The sequence below is a fragment of the Bactrocera dorsalis genome, chromosome 1, assembly GCF_023373825.1.
Source record: "Bactrocera dorsalis isolate Fly_Bdor chromosome 1, ASM2337382v1, whole genome shotgun sequence".
In the NCBI taxonomy this organism is placed as follows: domain Eukaryota; kingdom Metazoa; phylum Arthropoda; class Insecta; order Diptera; family Tephritidae; genus Bactrocera; species Bactrocera dorsalis.
This window is the reverse complement of record NC_064303.1, coordinates 71,084,792-71,101,463: the sequence shown is the minus strand read 5'-3', so window position 1 is coordinate 71,101,463 and position 16,672 is coordinate 71,084,792. Positions and strand designations below refer to the sequence as shown.

Sequence of the window (16,672 nt, the reverse complement as noted above, 5' to 3'; positions counted from 1 at the left end):
GCTGCTAGCAGCAGTTATTATTGCGCTTTATTAGTTACATGCTTTCTCTACATTTTTTGCATAAGCTGCCTGCACTAAACCTTTAGTGAAACATTGTTTAGTGAGACTACGCATTGTTAGTGTGCTGTATATAACTTCGTTTTTTTTGCTGTCGCTATTACTGACCGGTGGTAGTTACTCCTCTTCGCTTTACATTAAGGGTGTCCAAAAATAAACGTAAAAATGTCTCTTGAACACTCCAAACGCAAACGCGCTAATATAAAACGCAATATATCGCGCATTAAATCTATAGTTGAGGGATCAAAAGACTTTGATGAAAAGCCTTCACATGCGGAGTTACAGTGCCGACTGGGAATTCTAGAGTCATACTTTAAGCAAGCACTCTCAGTCCAAGCTGACATTGAAGATTTGGATCCATCAGACACAGGTCGCGCAGATTTAGAGGATAGCTATGTCACAGCCAAACTTTGCATTCAAGCACAACTTGGGGACGAAGGAAACGTTACAATTAATTACCCCGAGACAACAGCTCCAACTCCTGTTTCCACGCCATCATTCTTGCCAAGGTTGTCGCTGCCTACTTTTAGCGGGAACTATGCAGAATATAAAAACTTTATTGCATCTTTTACTCAACTTGTCGCTCGGGAACCTAGACTTTCAAATATAGAACGATTTAATTATTTGTTGTCGTGTCTTAAAGGTTCAGCCCTAGAAACCGTAAGAGCTTTCCAGGTCACCAGCGAAAACTATCCGAAAGCTTTAGACAGACTCAGGGAACGCTTCGATAATCCCACTCTGATATTTTTGGAAGGAATTGCCTCCTTATTCACGCTGCCAACAGCCGATAAATCAAACTATCAACAATTGCGTAGTTTGATTGACAAGGCATCAGCCATATTTAGTTCATTAGAATCATTGGGCACGAGCTCCAATATCGCACAAGCAATGCTGATTTACATTGTTATTGGAAAATGTGATCAGCAAACTCGCAACAAATGGAATGAATCGCTAGACTACAAATCGCTTCCAACTTGGATACAATGCACCCAAGTTTTAGAACGCCATTGTCAGTTTTTGCATTCATCCGACTCCTCGTTACGCCATACGTTCGAGTCCACCAAACCAATTCGGATTACTACGCGTGGACAAAACTCATCATTCGCCATCACTAAGCCTTCTTGTGTTCTTTGCTCTAGCGATAAACACAAAATTATTGGGTGTTCTCAATTCAAGGACATGAACACGAATCAACGCTACGATGCCGCCAAGAAATACGACCTCTGTATCAATTGTCTGAGCAATGGTCACAGAGTAGCTCAGTGTGTCTCGAAGCATCGCTGCCGCTCCTGTAACAGAACGCATCATACTCTCTTGCATCATGACAACGCGACTCTGCCCACACTTGCAAGTCCAACATCTCTTCCTGTTTCGCAATCGTTTCAACCATCATCATCATATTCAACCAAACCTCATACATACAACCAAGTAGCAGCCACGCATTCGCATATGGAGACATCGGATCATGGGCAGGTCATTCTAGCAACAGCTTTAGTTTTAGTTAAAGATTCCATGGGTACCTACATACAAGCTTGGAAGAGCTCTTCTCGACTCATGTTCTCAAGTGAATTTCATGACAGATGAGTTCGCACAAAAGCTTCACCTTCGTCGAGAAAGGTATCGCATTGGCATTCGCAGCATAGGTGATTCAGTTACCAATCTTAAAGCTCGAACCACCACAACAATTAAGTCACGTACATCAGCATTTCAACTATCGCTCCAGTTTGGTATCACACCCCATATTGCATACCAACCTGACGCTGAAATTGACACATTAAATTGGAACTTGCCAGCCAACACAACTTTGGCTGACGAAACTTTCTTCAAACCTCGACGCATCGATCTGTTGCTTGGAACAGAGGCATTTTTTGAAGCTCTCGCTGTTGGTCAAATAAAGCTTGGCCAAAATTTACCTACATTGCAAAAAACATTATTTGGCTGGGTGGTTTCAGGAAGATACCAGTCGAAGCACTATACGCCTTCAAAGTCTTGTCTGCTATTTCACGAAGACTCTATTGACGCAAACATGCAACGCCTTTGGGAGCTCGAAACTGTCGACTCGAAACCCAACCCTATTTCAACTGATCATCAGCTTTGCGAACGTCATTTTATAGCCACAACACATCAAGATACTACTGGACGCATATCTGTGAGGCTGCCATCTAAGGACAATCCCGCTGCACTTGGAGCCTCATTCGACATCGCTCGTCGCCGATTCCTAGCAATCGAACGCCGTCTTTCGCAGTCACCAGACACTTATTCCCAGTACGTCTCATTCATGGAAGAATACGAACGTCTTGGTCACATGTCTGCAGTTAAAGCTCCGAAATTAGATGAACCACACTATTACATATCACATCACTGCGTACTGAAACCTACAAGCACATCAACAAAGTTACGAGTAGTGTTCGACGCCTCTTGCCAAACTACGACACAAACATCGCTAAATGATTTACTTTTAGTTGGACCAACCATCCAAACAGAGCTGTACATGTTGCTACTGCGCTTCCGTTTGTATCGTTACGCTATCACCGCAGATGTCACTAAAATGTACAGGCAAGTATCCTTGAATAAAAATGATCGTAAATTTCATTACATTCTTTGGCGAGCTTCTGCAGACGCAGATCTTCTCACATACCAGCTCAACACTGTGACATATGGGACCGCCTCAGCTCCATATCTCGCAGTGCGAAGCCTTCACTACTTGGCAGATCAGCATATGGCAGAATTTCCAATTGGCGCTACGGCTGTAAAAACTTCGTTCTATGTAGATGATCTTCTATGTGGTGCAGATGACACAGATGCCTTACACAAATTAAAGGAAGAAGTTATTGAGATACTTCGACGCGGACAGTTTCCTCTTTCCAAATGGCATTCCAATCACCCAGATTTCATGGAAAGCCAAACTATGAAAGAGCTAAGCATTACCGACGATTTCACATCAAGTGCACTTGGGGTGACTTGGAATCAACGCAACGACACGTTGTTGTTTTCATTCACACCAAAGCAAGTTCACAAGTCTGTCACAAAGCGCACAATACTGTCTATCGCTTCATCGCTTTTCGATCCACTTGGAGTGCTCTCACCACTCGTGATAACATCCAAAATCATTATGCAGGAATTGTGGCTGCTAAAATTAGATTGGGACGAGTCGGTTCCCCAACATATACACCAAGCCTGGAATTGTTGCTTAGCATCTCTTAACTCGCTTTCATCACTCAGCCTGCCTCGTTATTGTCTGCAACCAAATGCCCGCAACATACAGTTGCATGGATTTTGCGACGCATCAATTCGGGCATACGGATCGGCGATTTACATACGCACAGAAGACTCCGACGGACAGGTTGCTGTACATTTACTCACTTCGAAATCAAGGGTCGCACCAGTAAAAAAGCAGTCTCTCCCAAAACTCGAACTTTGCGGTGCCCACCTTCTCGCTTGCCTGTATGCTAAGATAAAGAACATATTCTCCTCTGTTCGTATAACTACTTTCTTTTGGACTGACTCGCAACTAGTTCTACATTGGGTAAAACAACACTCTGTTACGCTGTCAACATTCGTGGGCAACAGGGTATCTGACATACAGGAATTTACTGCAGGTGGACAATGGAGGTATGTGCCTTCCAAAGAGAATCCAGCCGACCTAGTCTCTCGAGGCTGCCCTGCTGCTGAGCTCAAATCTTCGATATGGTTTTCTGGTCCTCAATTTTTACAGGAAAACGCAATGAATTGGCCAAGGCACACAGACAATATTGAGCTTGATATGGATATTGTGAACAGAGAGAAACGCAAGAAGACATTTGCTGTAGTTAAGGAGGTAAATTACTTGATCGATGTCATTGATGGCATAAGCTCGTACATCCATTGTCTGCGTCTCATCGCCTGGCTCTTTCGGTTCAGTGATAAATGCAGACGAAAGCCTACGACAAACACCATTTCGCCATCCCCTGATGAATTACGACGCGCATCATATTGCATTATCTTCAATATTCAGCAACAACATTTTTCAAACGATATTCAATTGCTTCGAAAAAACCAAGCTCTAAAAAGTAACTTGAAATTTCTTACACCATTCTTGGACAACGTTACCGGTTTTGAACTTATAAAAGTTGGTGGACGTCTAGATTATGCAGATTTACCCAACTCGCAGAAACATCCGATTCTACTACCCAGCGATTCCCAATTTGTACTAAAGTACGTTCGACACCTACATTTACGAAATTTTCACGCAGGCCCAAAGGCATTGGTCGCCTTCATCAGATTAGAATTTTGGATAGTCAACGCTAGAGATGTTGCTCGTCGCATCGTTCGTTCCTGTGTGCATTGTGTTCGTTACAAGCCAGTGCTGTTACAACAGGTAATGGGCCCACTGCCAGTTACACGTATTACACCTGCATGCCCGTTTGAACGTTGCGGAATCGACTTTTGTGGACCAATAAACACATATCTTCGAATTCGAGGAAAACCACCTACCAAGTCATATTTAGCTGTATTCGTGTGCCTCGTAACTAAAGCTGTGCACATCGAGGTGGTCTCCGACCTATCAACAAACGCATTTCTAAATGCATTAAAGCGAATGAGTGGTCGTCGTAAAATGCCATGTGATATCTTTTGCGACAATGCTACCAATTTTGTGGGTGCATCAAACCAGCTACAGGACCTCAAACAGTTTTTATTCAAGACTGAAACGTTAAATGAAATCTATAAATATTGTTCCTCTGATTTTATTAATTTCCATTTTATTCCACCCAGGGCACCTCACTTCGGCGGCCTCTGGGAAGCTGCGGTAAAGAGCGCGAAGGGGTTGTTAAATCGCACATTGGCAAACACTAAACTGACATTCGAAGAGTTAAACACCGTTGCTGTAGAAGTAGAAGCTATTCTTAATTCACGTCCGCTATCTTCAATGTCTTCAGATCCTAACGACTTTGGTGCATTGACACCTGGTCACTTTTTGGTCGGTGATTCTTTGCGTGGCTTGCCTGAACGCTCATTGGAGCTGAAGACCGTCTCACACCTTGATCGCTACAACACAATCACTGCCATCAAGCAAAGTTTTTGGCGTCGCTGGTCTGTGGACTATATAAACGAACTACGAGCCCGTGTAAAGTGGACAACACCTTCACCTGATCTCACTAACGGTGCTTTAGTGATCATACATGATGACAATCTGCCACCGCAGCGTTGGAGATTAGGTCGGGTCGAATCAACCGTGCTTGGACGAGATGGCCATGTTCGAGTGGTGAATCTCCGAACTGCCAATGGAACTCTTTGTAGACCAATACATAAATTAGCCATTCTTCCGATTTGTTGAAAGATAGTCCTTTCAACGGGGCCGGGATGTTGGGTCACCCTAATGAGAGTGACCCGTGCTCCGGATAAAAGTAATGAATTGTTAATATAACTCTCTTTTCATCTCATTGCTTGTTAATAACTCAAGTTACGTTGCTTACATTTATACACACATGTATATATACACATATTGTACTCATAATTTTCTTTACTTATGTTAATGCTCAAATCATCTAACGAGTTATTATGTATATACATTAGAAAAACTTAACAAATAAATCACTCGCTAATAAACCGTGAACAAGAGCACACTGCACTTTAATTTGTTTTACACCCCCGCATTTTTAAAATAATAAAATAAAGCAAGAAAAACGCTTCTTGCTCCAACAGAGACCGTGATAAAATTAGACGATGGGCGTGGCACCGCCCACTTTTTGGTGAAATTTGGAATATGGAATTCTTTTCATATTCATATTTTACTCTGTGAACTACTCTCATATGGTACAATTTTAAATTAAACTTAATTCTTTTACTTTCTAGTACACAAATTACGAAGTAATTAACATAATGGAATTAAACTTTGCACGATAAATGACTTTAGTGTATGCCACCTTACGAAAAATCCATTTAAAACTGTTCAATACCCTAGGTACCGAATATGTGGATCCTAGTACCTATTGTTGACTTTTGATCGAAAATATCAGACAATGTGTGATACATAAATATAACTGGAATTAAGGGATAATTCTTCTCTTATAATGATATGTCTGCATATCAAAAGGGTTGAGTCGGACCAATATTTCCCTTAGCCTCCATGTACTTAATATAAAGAATTTCGAACTTCCGAACTTTGTACTGCATGTACCACCCAATACGTAGTTATTCCAATGAAAATAACCCATAAGAGTGTATATTTGTGCCTAAAATAGATAATTTTGAGCGAAAACTTGGCCTAGCCCCGAAATAACTAATATCAGGACTTTCGAACATCCGGCTGACTTTTACTATATGATTGGTTTTACGCTTTAAAGTAATTCTCTGGTTTTGATTTTTGTACGTTGCAAGTGTATAAAATGTTCGGTTGCACCCTTCCTTACTTGTTTCGGCTTAGTTTTATACACTGTCGAAGTAATGTAATTCGATTTATACATTTTGCTTGAAAGTTAGGCAATTTATGTTTCCTTTCTTTGGCTAACTTTGGCAACTCTCTCTTGTTTCCATGAATTGTTCCAACAATTATAGTTTTTTTGAAAGTAATTTCTTGGCTAATGAAACACTCGTGAAAAAACTATCCGTTGTTACGTTCCTTCCGCATCCTGTAAAAGGATCTATCAGCTTTAGAACAACGAACCCCCCTAGGGGCATTGAACAGTCTCTCCCGTCAACCTTTCCCAAATAGGGAAACTCATTTATTTTGTACTTACTATTGACGTCACACGCCAACCAGAACTTTATTCCAAATTTGTCTGGCTTGTTTGGCATATATTGGGCAAATCTACACCTAGTCGTCGGCGAAATAACTGTTCATTAACAGCAATATATGCACCAGGCTTATTACAATTTTATGAATTTTCATATTGTAGATATCATAGCATATTTATTAGTTTGTAAACGCTGTCTTCTTTTGCTCTTCTTATCAAATAAACTTCATAATTTCAGTAACGTCGTTTCGGCTCATTGTTTTTGATAAAAGCGGGTCCCCAATTTATTCCACAAATATGAATTATCCAAATTTGTTGCCTCATATGCGCCACGAGCAAATAGCAAAGCAATAAATGCATCTATTTTTGTAACATTTAGCTCCCACTTATAGCCCTGACAGACGACACCGCTAATATGCATTAGCGGGCGATTTTTGCTATTTTTTGACAGATGTCACTTGAAGCTTTTACAGCATCAGAGGTAAGCAGTTTTATATTGCTAATTAAATTATGTGGAAGTATATTAACAAAAACAAATTTTAATATTTTTAGATGACAGAAAATAAACAACGCACACTTTGCTATCCATTTTTCCAATATTCTTCACTTTTTCCGCATTACAATCGATTATTGCTTTTAATTTCACTCTATTATCTTTTAACGTAGTTAATAATAAACGAATTTTTTCGTTACATTTATATTGATTTTCCAAAAATACCAAAATTTCTATTAATAATTTATCTTATTCATTTTTATTTCACTTTTTTTTAATAAATAAACAAATTTCACTATCAGCCGTCAAAATGTATATGTCTGCCGTCTGTCACCATAAAATTTCAATGCGCATTAGCGTTACTTAAGGCGCATTAATTTTGCTCGTCTGTCATTGCTATTAGTCCCTAATACCCTAAATGCTTCTTCTTCTGTACATTTTATAATATGATGCATTATACTCTGTTCAATGATTAGAGCAAATACCGTCTTCATTTGTCCAATCATTATATGTTGTTTAGCATATCCTGTTGGCTTTGACGTATCCCTAAGAATTTGATGCACTGATAACCTGCCATGGTTGGAACTTCCGTTTATTTCTTTTCAGACTGTTCCATCAGCAGTTGTTTTGATGTGTTTATCCTTTAAATCTGTCTCACTTTCGGATATCAATAGAACTCTACTTCTTTTCTGTAATGGACGCATTACATCTGTCTCACTTTCGGATATCAATAGAACTCTACTTCTTTTCTGTAATGGACGCATATTTATAATATTCTCTTCTTCACTATCTCTTTTTGATTCCAATTCACTTGTTTTAAATATCTCAGTTTCCATGTCATTTTTTCATTTCGAGAAGTTTCTTGCTCATGATATTCTGAACCCTTTTCTTTTATTTACGTTATACATACGAGTATTTCTTAGGTAATTTTCCAATGCTTTGACATTTTTCGGTTTTTTATCTACAAAAATTCATTACACTATGTAAGAATAAATAATGTACATCCAAGTATTGATCTTTAAAAACAAATAAACAGCTATAAAAAAATGCAAAAGTAACTCTTTAGATGTGCACTACTTGACACTGTAACCAATACTATTTGTTGTGTACTCCTCTTCATTGAAACCCGCGCTGAGATAATTAACGGGTGATTTTTTTGAGGTTAGGATTTTCATGCATTAGTATTTGACAGATCACGTGGGATTTCAGACATGGTGTCAAAGAGAAAGATGCTCAGTATACTTTGACATTTCATCATGAATAGACTTACTAACGAGCAACGCTTGCAAATCATTGAATTTTATTACCAAAATCAGTGTTCGGTTCGAAATGTGTTTCGCGCTTTACGTTCGATTTATGGTCTACATAATCGACCAAGTGAGCAAACAATTAATGCGATTGTGACCAAGTTTCGCACTCAGTTTACTTTATTGGACATTAAACCAACCACACGAATGCGTACAGTGCGTACAGAAGAGAATATTGCGTCTGTTTCTGAGAGTGTGGCTGAAGACCGTGAAATGTCGATTCGTCGCCGTTCGCAGCAATTGGGTTTGTGTTATTCGACCACATGGAAGATTTTACGCAAAGATCTTGGTGTAAAACCGTATAAAATACAGCTCGTGCAAGAACTGAAGCCGAACGATCTGCCACAACGTCGAATTTTCAGTGAATGGGCCCTAGAAAAGTTGGCAGAAAATCCGCTTTTTTATCGACAAATTTTGTTCAGCGATGAGGCTCATTTCTGGTTGAATGGCTACGTAAATAAGCAAAATTGCCGCATTTGGGGTGAAGAGCAACCAGAAGCCGTTCAAGAACTGCCCATGCATCCCGAAAAATGCACTGTTTGGTGTGGTTTGTACGGTGGTGGAATCATTGGACCGTATTTTTTCAAAGATGCTGTTGGACGCAACGTTACGGTGAATGGCGATCGCTATCGTTCGATGCTAACAAACTTTTTGTTGCCAAAAATGGAAGAACTGAACTTGGTTGACATGTGGTTTCAACAAGATGGCGCTACATGCCACACAGCTCGCGATTCTATGGCCATTTTGAGGGAAAACTTCGGACAACAATTCATCTCAAGAAATGGACCCGTAAGTTGGCCACCAAGATCATGCGATTTAACGCCTTTAGACTATTTTTTGTGGGGCTACGTCAAGTCTAAAGTCTACAGAAATAAGCCAGCAACTATTCCAGCTTTGGAAGACAACATTTCCGAAGAAATTCGGGCTATTCCGGCCGAAATGCTCGAAAAAGTTGCCCAAAATTGGACTTTCCGAATGGACCACCTAAGACGCAGCCGCGGTCAACATTTAAATGAAATTATCTTCAAAAAGTAAATGTCATGAACCAATCTAACGTTTCAAATAAAGAACCGATGAGATTTTGCAAATTTTATGCGTTTTTTTTTAAGTTATCAAGCTCTTAAAAAATCACCCTTTATAAACATTTTACTCTGAGATAACTGTAATAGTTATATTTTTTCCCACCGGTAGAAGTAGGTTGGCCACATAACAAAATTTCTTGGAAAAGAACAAATAACTAAAATTAAAGGATGAAGAAAATATTATATGTATATTATAATAATTTTCATACAGTTTGATAACGGTGTTATAACGTTTAAAAATGTGTAAGTTTTACAAAAGTTTGAAAATAGTCAATTTTACTGGTACTAGTAGGTTTAGTGTTAAAGAAAAAAATATTACTACTATTGACGATATTGCTGCCACAAAACAAGAAATTATTTTTATGTTCTACAAAGTTTTCTTCATTTGTTTTCCTTTTGTCTATTGTTAAATAAAAATGAATCGCCAAAATGTATGTACGCTCATAACTTTCATACGACTGAACCAAATTTGATAATTCTTTTTTTAAAATGTTCGTTAAAATCGAATAATTGCTGGAAAACCCCTAAAAACAGCCTTTTTATTTTTCTCATACAAATGAATGAATGTTTGTTTTTTAGAATGCTAAGAGAACGGCTGAACCAATATTAATGGAATTTTCAAGAGAATGTTCTGTGTGAATCGGGAAAGGTTTAGAAATAAAAAACCTGTATGTCTTTCATGAGGAAAAGTCGGAAAATTGAAAAATTCCAAAAAGTTAATTTTTTCCATACAAATTTTTTCATTCAATTTTTTGTTTTGTTTTTCAATTATTTAAATCTTTCAAATTTGGCGTTTGCTTCAAAATATTTTGAAAATTATTCAGTGAAAATGTTATGTGTGTTGCAAAGAAAGTGATCAATTACAGATTGAAATTTGTTACGATGCCATGAAGAGGTCGCGCTAATATCGGTCGGCGTTCTTTTTGGCATCAATATACATTAGCAGCCCAAGGCACATGTACGAGTACTCCCAGAATGCGATGCCATACGTGCGGTATTATGCATCGCGGTCAATCAGCAAGCGATCGTCACGATGTCAGAGCAAGACTTTTCAAGCAACAGCTTCGATGGAGTTTATCTTGAAGCAACATATGTATATATGGTGCAGTCAGTTGCTAGATGTATTCTGTTGAGTGGCAAAAGAGAGGTTTGCCGCACGCACACATTATTCTTTGGATGGTGGTTACACCAGATCAAATTGATGAAATTACGAGTATTTAATTATGCGGAAATTCCTGATGCTAAGAAAGAAGATCCAGTATTATACAAGTGATGAAAACCAATAAGGTTCATGGAACTTGCGGACACCACAATCCCACTTCGATTTGTGTGTAAATGCACGAAACAGTATCCACGTGCTTTTCTTTTGGAAATGATGGATATCCACTGTATCGGCGTAGCTCACCAGATGACAATGGCGTGAGTTAGAGGCGTGAATATCGAAGTTGACAACACATGGATCGTACTATATTCACCATCATTGTCTAATTCACATTCAAAATTGATATCAATGTTGAGTATTGCAGTTTGGTGTAATCGATAAAATACGTTTGTATGTACACCACCAAAGGAAGCAACATGGCGGTTATAGTCTTGAACGATACGGTCGATACGTGAACTGCACTAAAGCGCTTTGTATTTACTTTTGCAATTCAGGAACGTTTTCCGACTGTTGTGCATCTAGCAGTTAATTTGGAGAATGGCCAAATAGTGTATTTCAACCCAGAGAATACAATACAGCTGGTGGAAACACCGCCAGTAACAAAATTAACATTGACGAGTTTTTGCTCAACTTTCGTCAGTGATCCGTTTGCGAGAACATTGCTCTATTCGGAAATACCTTGATATTATACATGGAATGCATCGACGGAGAAATAGTTACACAGAAAGCAAGGCCAACCAGTAGATGAACATCCAGGTGTGTTATCAACTAATACATTAGGACGAATTTACACAATCCACCCGAAAAATGACGATTGTTTCTACCTTCGGTTGCTATTGATTAATGTACGTGGTTCCATTTCATTTGAGTCATTGCGTACTGTGAATGATATGGTGTATGCAACTTTTTGAAAAGCAAGCCAGCAATTACAATTGCTGGAAAACGATAATCACTGGAATGCAAATGAAGTTCGCACACTTTTCGTGATAATCATTTCGACATATCAGCTTCAAATCCGCGTCTATTATGGGATACGAACAAAAATGACATTGCCGAAGACATTTTACATCGTCTTCACTAAAAATTGGAAAGGGATCAATTTCGGTTGATACTTCGATGGTTTAATAACAATTCCATCTGCCGTTTATCGATTCACGAAAGATGAACTCATCACGAATGTGTATCCGAATATTGGCCAAATTATCGTAACTGCGATTCCTTAAGTGTACGCGAGTTACATATATAGTTCCACAAACAACAATATGTAATGAAAACTCCAACGTAGATGAAATAATAAGAAAATACTTAAACCAACCCAACAACATTACTGTATAAAACATTTATTTATTTGTTGGCTTGATTTAACTTGACACTCATATAAATGTGTATAACGAAAATGCAAGTGTCGTTGCTTCATAAAAATTAAACAACGATACTTGCAATGTAAACAAATTTAAACATTGTAGCTCAAATTTCATGTCACCGAACTCAAATTTATGAGTACTACATGAAATGTTATTACTTTTACTTTTATAAGCAAAAGTCAAAGTAATATCAAATTACGTAGGAATATTTGTACTTAAGCCACATAAATGTCAATGCACTGAATTATTTGTATGTCCACTTAAAAAACTGCCTAAGCCACATAAATGTCAATGTAATTGGAAAAGTATTAAAATATTACATATGTATGTATATGATTTTGTTTATATTCGATTATTTTGATCAATATTGTAGGTTTCATTTTAAAAACGAAATTATTGTAAAGTCAGTCTTAAGATTCACTTGAATAAAGGAAGATATAACAGCTTAAGCTTGTTTTTCAATTCGACCTTATTTTACATAATTGGCGCAGTCACGGAGTTGTGTTTCTTAAGAAATACAATAAAAGTTTACCTATCGCGAAAGTGAATAAAATAATAATAAGTTTAAAGTGAAGTCGATGTGTAAAAAAAATAAAAATATATGCACTTTAATTAAATAACTGTGGAGTTAATCTTCTAATAAAAAAAACCAAAATACAAAATAAAAACAACTACGGTGTTAAAATTCAAAATAATTAAACCCCTTAAATAAAAAAAAAAATAAAAATAAATAAATAAAAAAAAACAACGATGAGTCGATTTGATGTCAACCGAGATCTGGGAAACGGAGGAGAACTAACAGAGCAAGAGCAACAAATGGCTCAGATGGCTAGAGTGATTACTCAACAAGAAGAAGCCATCAATCAAATGAGGTTGCAATATGCAAGTCAAGTGCAACCTCAATCATTATTAAACACGAAAGAACTGTTACAACAATTTAGACAGCTGAGGTGTTTGGACGAGGGACATAATATAATGGCGATTATAAAATCAGTGGAAGCCATCATAAATTTGTGCCCACAAAACAACCAACAATTGATAAACTTGGCGATGACAATATTAGCTAACGAAAAAATCCTGGGAGATGCAGGAAGACACATACAAGAACTAGGCGACAACCCAACATGGCAGGAGATTAAAACTAAATTAATCCAACAAGGAAGACCAAAGACAACATATGGCGACATCTTTAACAAATGCAGGAATATAAAAGTAAGTAACTTAAGAGAATTATTCGATTATTTTCAAAAGGCTAAATTTCAGTTAAATCAAATATATTTATTTGATGAAGACAAGCCTTATATTTATAAGCCAGATAGGGTAGACAGAGATTTAGTTAGCTTATTAATTGAAAAAATTGATGTATCTATGAGATCACATTTAAATGAAAATTGCTCGCTTAACGATATTATAAATAAATATTCTAAAATGAAAGCTTTAGATGACACTAGAACTATACATATTACACACAGAAAAAACTTAAGCAAACAAAATTTTACTATGACTAAAACGCAATATTTTCACACTAATCAGAACACAAATAGGATCAGCTCAGTTACACAAATTAAACCAAATACCAATATGTACAGGGTGGGCCCAAATAACTGTCGCGCTTTATTTTTGTAGAAAAAGTTTATTTTTTGATATTTTGAGCAATTAAACAATTTTATTTATTATAAAGACTGTTGGCTTACATTAGGACTGCTTAAGTTCAAATCGTTCACCTTTGATTTTTTTTACCAGCTTCAAACGTTTCTGAAAACTATTGCAGGCGGCATGCACCACTTCATCTGGAATTTCGTCCCAAATTTTGATTAAAAGACGCTTGAATTGATCCAATCTTATGTTTTTCAAATTTTTTAAGTTGTCAAGCATGTATCCCCATGTACTGAAATCCAATGCATTGATTTTGACACCTTTCTCAATAAAAAGGAGCAAGAGCTTGCCTTTTTTGAATATGGCATCCCATATCATGACAGACGCTGTGTTTTGATATCTCTGAGCGGCTAATTTATCTGTTGGGATATCCTGCATACTTGTTGCATATACGCGATCATTCCGGGGATTGTGACTTTTTTGCAATATGAATAGTTTTTCATCAGAGAACACAAAATTGCAACTTGCATGCCGCTGAAGCAATAAACCACTTCTTTCCCGTCGCATTTTCTCCTGACGCTCCGTAAGGCCATGAATCCTCTTCTATTTGTAAGGTTTATCCTCTCTTCAAGTCCTCTTTTAAAACATTTCGGATGATTTTCCGGCTCACCTTCAGCTCTTTGGCTAGATTTCGAGCTGATCTAGCACAATTTCGCCTTATCCTTTCACGCACATTCTTCACCAGCTCAGGTGTTCTTATACTTCTTTTTCATCCAGGTTTTTTGGATATTTTAACACTTCCAGTTCTCTTAAATCGAACCACAGTGCGTTGGACAAATCTCCGGTTTACATCAATGTCTTTCAGCAATTTAACAACTTCGCCTGTCGTTTTGCCTTGCAAATGTAATTTTTGCACTAAGTCTCTTTTTGCTTCCATCACTCACAAATTTTAAGAACTACTAATCAGGTCAAAAAAGTACTCAATTAATTTCACAATAAAATAAGGAACACAAAAATGTAATGGTAACAAAATTCTGTACACTTACGCGAACATAACGTTGCTTCGAAAAAGTGCGACAGTTATTCGGGCCCACACTGTATAACCAAAATTATCAAAACACACAAAATACTAATACACGATAAAATGAACAGTATTCACACAATTTTACACAAAATTACGGCAGAGGAATAGTAGCAATAATACCAGATTTTCGCGTAGAAGCACTAACAACAATAATACCACACTAACACCTGAACCAATGGAAATAGGTGTACTCGAGGAAAACGAAGTAAATTTTTTAATAACGCCTCAAGAACAAAACTCCCCATAATAAATATAACGAGAGGAAAAACTAAAATTAGTTGCCTTATAGATACAGGATCAACTACAAGCATAATAAAAGAAGGGATATTATCGGAAAATTATCCCAAAATAACAATGAAATATGCTATAAAATACAAAACTTTAAACGGGGTAAATCAAATAAAAAGTGTAGTAACCACACCATTACCAAAAGAATTTGGATGCTTTGGCACCCTTTAGTGGAAACTATTGAACTTTTCAAACACAAAATTTTCAGGTATAATAGGCCAAAATTTCTTAAAACCTTTACAAGCAAAAATTAATTGTGCGGAAAACTACGTTGAAATTTTAAAAAATAAAATTTATTTCGAAGAATTTAACTATTCCGAATACATGTAGGACTGTGTAAACGGACAGTAAGACTAAAACAGAAATGCAACACTGTGTAGGAACAGATGTGACAGCAGTGGACGGACTGGAATGACAATGGAACAGTAGGTACGAAGATGATTTAAGGACAGACAAACAGACAGACCACGCAAGACCACCGGCAGCCACGGACCACTTAACCCCTTAAGCTAAATTGAATTTTGTTAAATAAATATCATTGAATTGTAACTGCATTTTAAATACGGCATTTTAAGTAAAATCCTACAAGTGGTGTCAGAAGTGGGATAAGTGCGATTTTAAGTGAAACTTTTTGATAAATCGAAACGCGTTCGTATAAGTGGTCCGTGGTGTGCAAAATTGCGGTACTCAAACCGCATAACGGAGTGGTACAACTGGAAGCGCTAGCAGCAGTGGCGGTAATAGCACCAGCAGTAGTACAGTAGCAGCAGCATCAGCACCAGTAACAACAGCATCAGCAGTAGCAGCAGCATCAGTAGTAGCATCAGCGTCAGTAATAGCACCAGTAGTAGTAGTAGCAGCAGTAGCAGTAACAACAGCATCAGCAGTAGCAGCAGCATCATCGTCAGTAACAGCACCAGCAGGAGTAGCAGTAGCAGCAGCATCAGCGCCAGTAACAACAGCATCAGCAGAAGCAGCAGCATCAGCAGAAGCAGCAGCATCAGCGTCAGTAACAGTAACAGCAGCAATAACGGCGGGTACACACAGTGCGTACGGTAAAAGTACAGTTCATCGTTGGAAAAACAGATAAGTCCTTTTGATATACAATTGTACAGTTTAACGTAAAATAAGATATCGAATATTTTGTGAAAATTTAGTGAAATTTATGGCGAATATCGCAACAAACCTTTATGGGTGAAAATACGTTTTAAAATTCTTACGTGAGATTTATAAGAATATAAGAAAGTTAAATGCGGATATTGTAATAAAATCCGAGTTACAGAAAATATTTTACTTCATTTGTATACGAAAGATTAAAACGAATATTGTAATAAAATTCGTTTAACAAACAAGTTATTAAAATTGTACACGGAAATTGTAAACGCGGATATTGTGATCGAATTGAATAACATAAAAGTTATCAGAATTGTATGCGGGAAAAAGTGAATACTGTAACGCAAGCTAAAAGGAAATATTATTATTGAAATTAAGCTTTTTTAGGATATTATCGATTTTTTGTACAACAT

General features: G+C 37.4%; 1 protein-coding gene across 1 annotated transcript; it reads left to right on the top strand.

The window, feature by feature from the left end:
* Positions 1–222: 222 nt before the first annotated feature.
* Positions 223–16,236, top strand: LOC125777880 (uncharacterized). The gene is made up of 3 exons (XM_049454000.1): positions 223–1,573; positions 1,638–5,127; positions 15,867–16,236. Exons 1-3 carry the CDS (start codon positions 223–225, stop codon positions 16,234–16,236), a joined length of 5,211 nt encoding a protein of 1,736 aa, XP_049309957.1.
* The last annotated feature ends 436 nt before the right edge of the window (positions 16,237–16,672 follow it).

Bases quoted from the DNA above. Each gene is read 5' to 3' on its own strand.
- LOC125777880 (XM_049454000.1), top strand. From the start codon at position 223: ATGTCTCTTGAACACTCCAAACGCAAACGCGCTAATATAAAACGCAAT. The intron at 1,574-1,637 runs GTACCTACATAC...ATTTCATGACAG, and splicing joins TTTAGTTAAAGATTCCATGG to ATGAGTTCGCACAAAAGCTT. The intron at 5,128-15,866 runs GTCTGTGGACTA...TACAACTGGAAG, and splicing joins CAAAGTTTTTGGCGTCGCTG to CGCTAGCAGCAGTGGCGGTA.